General features: G+C 40.9%; 1 protein-coding gene across 1 annotated transcript; it reads left to right on the forward strand.

The window, feature by feature from the left end:
* The first annotated feature begins 416 nt into the window (after positions 1–416).
* On the forward strand, positions 417–3,243 carry LOC141367373 (E3 SUMO-protein ligase ZBED1-like). Its single transcript, XM_073872708.1, has 5 exons — positions 417–777; positions 1,080–2,374; positions 2,471–2,605; positions 2,695–2,772; positions 2,875–3,243. The coding sequence occupies exons 2-5, from the start codon at positions 2,288–2,290 to the stop codon at positions 3,241–3,243; spliced, it is 669 nt and encodes a 222-aa protein (XP_073728809.1). The 5' UTR covers positions 417–777; positions 1,080–2,287.
* The last annotated feature ends 2,955 nt before the right edge of the window (positions 3,244–6,198 follow it).

Consider the following 6,198-nt stretch of genomic DNA (forward strand, 5'->3'; position numbering starts at 1 on the left):
GGTTTCCATAGCGGCCACCGTATTTCCGGAAGTGCTTGCCGCGCACGCGCCCGCTTGTTCTGTTGCAGTCATGGAGCACGGTAAGCGGCGCTCAAAAGTGTGGCTTTATTTCACATTAAAAAAGCCTGGGTTGGCACAGTGCAACACATGTGATAAACTTATTTCTTGCACGGGAGGATGCACTATAAACATGACTAAACACCTACGCCTGCATGGTGTACAAATTAACAAGGACTGTAGCGTGTTCGACGTGCTGTCAACGGTCTCGTCCTCCTCGGGCAACCCTGCGCCAACAAACATTACTTTGTCGTCACAATCAGGTAAGTGATTGTAGTGTAACAAAGCGCTTAACCAAATTGCTAGTTGTGGTGAACAACAACGTGACTGATTTTTTCCCACTTGTAGATGAATGTAGTGTTACGCAAATTGCCCACGCTAGTAGCAGTCCTAATGTTACTGCTGGAAATGCTAAACTGGTGGAGACTCGGTGTGAAACTCCATTCACCTTTGCAGCAAAGCAGGGGAAAATGCCGGCGGAGAAAGTGGAAGAGTGCCACTGAAAAGTTACCGCATATGTGGTGAAAAGACTGCATCCCTTCTCTGACGTAGAATCGCCTACGTTCAGGTAACTATTATGTTAGTTAACCCTTTAAACCTGAAGCTTATATATAGGTGTTTTTTACTGTAAAATTCTAAAGCAATGTGCTATCTTCATGTGCAAGGTGTCATCTTTTTCAGAACGAATTCAACAAATTACAGTAACCATTACTGTGTGTGGTGAGTTTGTAAATAGAATTTAAATAGACAAAAAAAGAGAATAAATGTACTGATTTTTATAAAACAAATACAGAAAAATCACAAAAGTTTTTTAACACTTTAAAGTTGAAAAATGAACTATAATACATGTATACAAGTCTTTTTTGTGACATTGGGTTGCACAGTTTAGTTTTTTCACACATACAAATGACATGCTGGTTTAAAAGGGTTAACGTTAATCAAAAAGTAAAGATAGGTTGAACTTTGGAAGCAAGATTTCGAAGTTAACATTAGGTCCTATAATTGTGTTTTTATGTTCACAGGGATATGATCCATTCTATCAACCCCAAGTACACCCCCCCACCAGAGACTATTTGGCAAACCAGTTAATCCCAACTTGGTACAAAATAGAAAAATCTAATGTAATCTCTGAGCTTGCCGAGGTCCACTCTGTTGCCCTCACTTGTGACTCCTGGACTAGCATTGCTCAGGACCACTACCTAACTGTCACAGCACACTATTTAGTGGAGGGCAAAATGAAGCAAAAAGTGCTGCAAACCAAAGCAGTCTACACAGCCCAGACTGGACATGTTGTGGCAGAGGAGATCGGCGACATCCTGAAAGATTATGGCATTTTTGACAAAGTAGTGGCTGCTACTGTGGATAATTCTGCAAATATGGACGTAGCCATAAAAAGACTAGAGTTTGTAAAACTGGGCTGCTTTGCACACACACTCAATCTTGCAGCACAGAGTCTCTACTCCCTGACTGCAGTGACTCAGTGGACTGCAAAGATCCGTGCCATCATCGTGTGGATGAAGAGGTCCTCGATGGCAAAGGTTGTTCTGCGAGAGAAGCAAGATCTCCTTAGTAAGAATCACTGAATTTGTTTCATTTTACCACTGTGAATGCTATATAATTAATATGTCTTTTTTAGTAATGTACAACAATAGCTGATGTTTGAATGTAACAAAATCACATACATGTTGTGTGATGTTATGTTTTTTCTATATTTGTGATTTTATTGTTTGTGTCAGAGCTACCTCAACACTCACTCACACTTGATGTGAGAACTCGATGGAACTCTCTCTACCTTATGATGGAGAGATTCCTAGAGTAATACCCGGCAATTCAAGCAGCCAGCTTGGATCAACGGCTGAGAAAGAATATGGAGAGGGACAGGCAGAGCTAGTCTAGATAGGAGAGAGGAAAATCTGGGTATCCTACTCAACATAGCACCAATACACAAGATAAATAAAACACAAAGCAGCTCAAGTTTCAGTCAACTTAAAGTCAGAGTCTAATGTTAGATTAGATCATTAAAAATAAAGTGTAAGCAAGAATAACTATTCATTTTATATTATAAAATGTATCCTAATTGTCACAGACTTGCCCGGCTGAGTGATGAAGACTTCAGGAAGGCAGAGGACTTCATCAACTTGATGAGAGTTCTTTACACTTCCACGCTTTGCGTTTCAACTGAGAAGAACCCACATGTGGCCAGATCCTGCCAATTCTGAAAAAGCTTGAGATGCACTTTACTGTTGTTGAGGGAGACACAGTTTTTATAACCAATCTCAAGAAGCAAGTTTGGGCAAACTTGTCCAAGCGATATCAGGTAAAAAATATGTGAACTTTCATTAAAGAACAATACATTAAATAATTATATTCCTGTGACTTCATTGTGTATTTAAATAACATTTTTATTTTGCAGAGTGAGGACATCAGGAACTTTCTTGAAGTGGCCACAGCATTAGACCCACGCTTCAAACTAAATATTGGTGGTGATGATGATGCTGTCTGGGACCGAATCAAAAGAGACATGGTGAAAGACTCCGAGCATGAGCAGGTTATATAATGTGATTGAAGCTCAAACATTTAATGTCTCCAATTCAGTCATTAAAATGTTTGGTCTATAAATGCAAATTATGTTATTAGCAGTCAACAGAGGACGATTGTGGAGAAGGTAGTGAGAAAAGGGATGAGAATGATGAAGTGGAGGAGGAAGATGAGAATGTAAGCACAGAAATGTTGAAATTATATTTAGGATCTTAGCCTTTGCCCTTTAGTTGTATATGTTTTTCTTTTAGCGAACATGTCCATTCTTTGTTTTTGCAGCAACAACCTCCAAGCAAACATCCAAGAAAGTCTCCATTGGAGGGGCTTTTTGCCGATGAGGATGCAGAAAAGATGTCATCTCATAGGAGGACCATGTCCATCCAGGACCAGGCAGAGAAGGAGATCCAGATGTATAAGGAGACACCACCAACCTTTACGTCTGATGACCCTGCTGCCTGGTGGTGGAACCAGCGCATGACTTATCCTTTAATGTCAAACACCGCCTTTTCATATTTGTGTGTTCAGGCCTCCTCTACACCTAGTGAACGGGTGTTCTCAACTGCCGGTGACACAATCTGTGCTGAACGTTCACGGATACTGCCTGAGAAGGCAGACATGCTCATTTTTTTGAACAAGAACTGTTTTTAATTTAATGAGTTTATACATGTCCAGACCAGGGTGCAAGTTCTGTAATATATAAATATATGTGTTTTTTGGTCTGGTGCGTTCCTAATTTTCTTCTGCATAAGCTGCAGTTCCCAAAACTAAAACTCATTGAATCAGAATAAACATTTCCTCTGTGAAATGAGCCTGTGTCATGTTTTAACTCCACCCCTCAAAGAATCGGAATTGAGAATCAAAAAGAACTGAAATCGAAAGCAAGAATCGAAATCGGAAACAGAATCGTTCAAATCAAAACGATGCCCAACCCTAGTGAGCAGGCGCTTGTCTGATTTCTGACGGCCACCGGATGTTTTTACACGGGGCGTCATCCCATGTTCTTTGTAATGCTTTACTGTCAAAAATGTAAAGCAATGCATTTCGCCATTATAGCTATAGTTCTGTATTAAGAGCTGCTTACATTTTTAAAGTTACTTACCAATGTAAAAACTTGAATGTCTCTCGACAGACTTTCTTGCCATTTACGTAATTTTCTGTCCTTTGGTGCCGACGCTCTTGCTGCACTTTTTTCTTTGAGCATCTTGTCATCTTGGAATTGTGAAAGTGGCAACTCAGTTTCCCCAACAGGACCAAATCTTTCTCGTATTCAGTGACAGATGCCATAGACAGACGTATCTCGTAAACAAAATCTTCATCGAGTGACTGAAAACACGGCTCTCCATCGTTGAGTTTACACCCTTTACAGCAAAATGCACGTATTTTTGCTAATTCGTCTTCTCGATCACGGCTAACTGCTTCACAACTAGACATGACCCTATTAAAGGCTCTCTAAGCGAATCTGCGAGACGTTAGTTATTGTTGACGTTTGAAACTGTTTTCAAACAGACGGAGCGTAGCTAACTCCTCCCCCTCCCCCTCCCTTCCGTGCTTTCATGAACGCGCCCCACCCCCAAATCCTTTTTGTCGTTTATTGGCTGAAATACTTTGTTTTGTTTTGTGATGCTAGGTTTGGCCACTATGTTGATATTGCCGTTTGTGAAGCCTGGGCTGTCTACAGAGATCGCGTTTTTTTACAGTTTGATCAGCGGACAGACAGCAAGCAGATAGTGAGGAGATGTTTCCGGTATGTAACAAAAAATGTTTTATAGTCTAAAACGCTTCAATTCGCTTAGAGCGCCTTTAATTTCTCCAACATAAGTCATAGGCTGTTCAACGTTTTCATCATCGTCGTGATCATTTTCCACAGGGCTGTCACTTTCGATGTCACTGTCATCAGAGGAAGACACGTCTCCAGAGCCAAAAAAATCACTTACTAGCTTTAGCCACTCTTGCTGACCAGCAGCAGAGATTAGGTTAGAAGCCTCCAGTGAGTTCAATGCTTAACCGACTTTGCTCTCTTTTGACAGCGACATTTCTCAAATTAATAATGTTTAATCTTTCTGAGGAGATCTACAAATTGTTTACACAGAGCGCTGTGAGTCTGACAGGAGGATGGCTGGACCAATCGCATGCCCCGGGGATTCCCATTGACAAATGATCTTTTTGCTTTTTGATTGGCTCTATAACAACGTGCAACACCATATTTGGAGAGCACAAATAGTGACGTTTCAGATATCTTGGACTATTCCAAGATGGCCGCCGCTGCATGTGCAGGTGCTGTAGGCAGAAGTAGAGTTCGAACAAAACCTGAAATCTACCGCACAGATAGACAACTAGGTGCAGATATTACCATCATGAAACAGGCTGTGGCTTTGCAGACAATCACCTGTAACGATCTGCGGATTATCACCGCAGACATAAATCAACGCATGGGTGCTATTGAGCAGCCTAGACCAAATCTGGAGAGAGGGCCTACTTTCCAAACCAACAAGCCTGTAACAAGTAAGAGATCGTCTACTCCACAGGTCTGTGAGAAGACCCAAGTTGGCATGGAGGGCCAGACCAGTAAGAAAGACTCGATGCAGAAGGTGGAGAGTTCCTCCTTGGGCCTGGATGGGCCAAACAGCACTGCAAAGGGAGACCCTCATGTCACGTGGAGTGACGTGGCAGCTACCCCACCGTGGAACTTGGTTCAGAGGACCAACAGCCATTGGAAAAAGGTCCCCGAAAATGCTTCAGTTAAGGCCAAACCACGTCTGCATCCTCCCAAAGGGAAGAAAATTGGTGGCATTGTTGGGACTGGTTCTGCTGGAAACATCCAAGTCATTAAATCTAAGCTGGTGAGTGTATTTGTAACAAAATTCTCACCTGATTTAGACTCTGAGACTTTGTCTAGTTACATGAAAGATAAACTTGGGCGTGAAGTAACTTGTCAACAGGGAAGTCACTAGGATTGGAAGACAGGGGGGGCTCAGCCCACAGAGTATTTGTAACTTGTGTTTGCTAAATTTTTGCACTCACATCTGAGCTACAATTATGTCAACAACCAGTCAGATGTTAACAAGTAAAACATGACAGACATATCCTCCTCTTCCATTTCTACTCTGTTAAATAAAAGTTACTGTAATGTTAGCTTTTAGACACATCAAAGCTGCATGGGTGAATTTAGGCCAGACTTTGCTCCTGATTAGTTATTCTATAAGCAATGACTTAAATGCTATCTGTATGCTTTTGTAACTGTATGATAAAGTAATAGCATACTATATCTAATTTCTATATTAAGTTGTCCACACACAGAATGCTATGGTGGATAGGTTCAATCAGAGTGCAATTTTGTTTGACTTGCATACAGTTTAACCCAAGAACTAGAGTTTTAAAGTCATAGTGACATTTGACAACACACAGGTTTGAGCATTTCTCAATTAAAGATGATTTATTCTGCCAAATGAATACAATGTATAATATAAATCAACAACAAAAGGGCAGTATTTTACCAGGTAAGCTATTGATATGGATCCTTTTTAAAGTGGCTACTGTATAAATACAATAACCTGATGGCGGAAGGAATAAAAGATTTGGAGTAATGATTACTGTATAATATGT

This window comes from Misgurnus anguillicaudatus, chromosome 10 (genome assembly GCF_027580225.2).
Source record: "Misgurnus anguillicaudatus chromosome 10, ASM2758022v2, whole genome shotgun sequence".
NCBI lineage: Eukaryota > Metazoa > Chordata > Actinopteri > Cypriniformes > Cobitidae > Misgurnus > Misgurnus anguillicaudatus.

Excerpts from the sequence above, each read along its gene's own strand:
- LOC141367373 (XM_073872708.1), top strand. The coding sequence starts at position 2,288 with ATGCACTTTACTGTTGTTGAGGGAGACACAGTTTTTATAACCAATCTC. Across the intron at positions 2,606-2,694 it reads AAGACTCCGAGCATGAGCAG|CAGTCAACAGAGGACGATTG; the intron begins GTTATATAATGT and ends TTATGTTATTAG. Across the intron at positions 2,773-2,874 it reads TGGAGGAGGAAGATGAGAAT|CAACAACCTCCAAGCAAACA; the intron begins GTAAGCACAGAA and ends TTGTTTTTGCAG.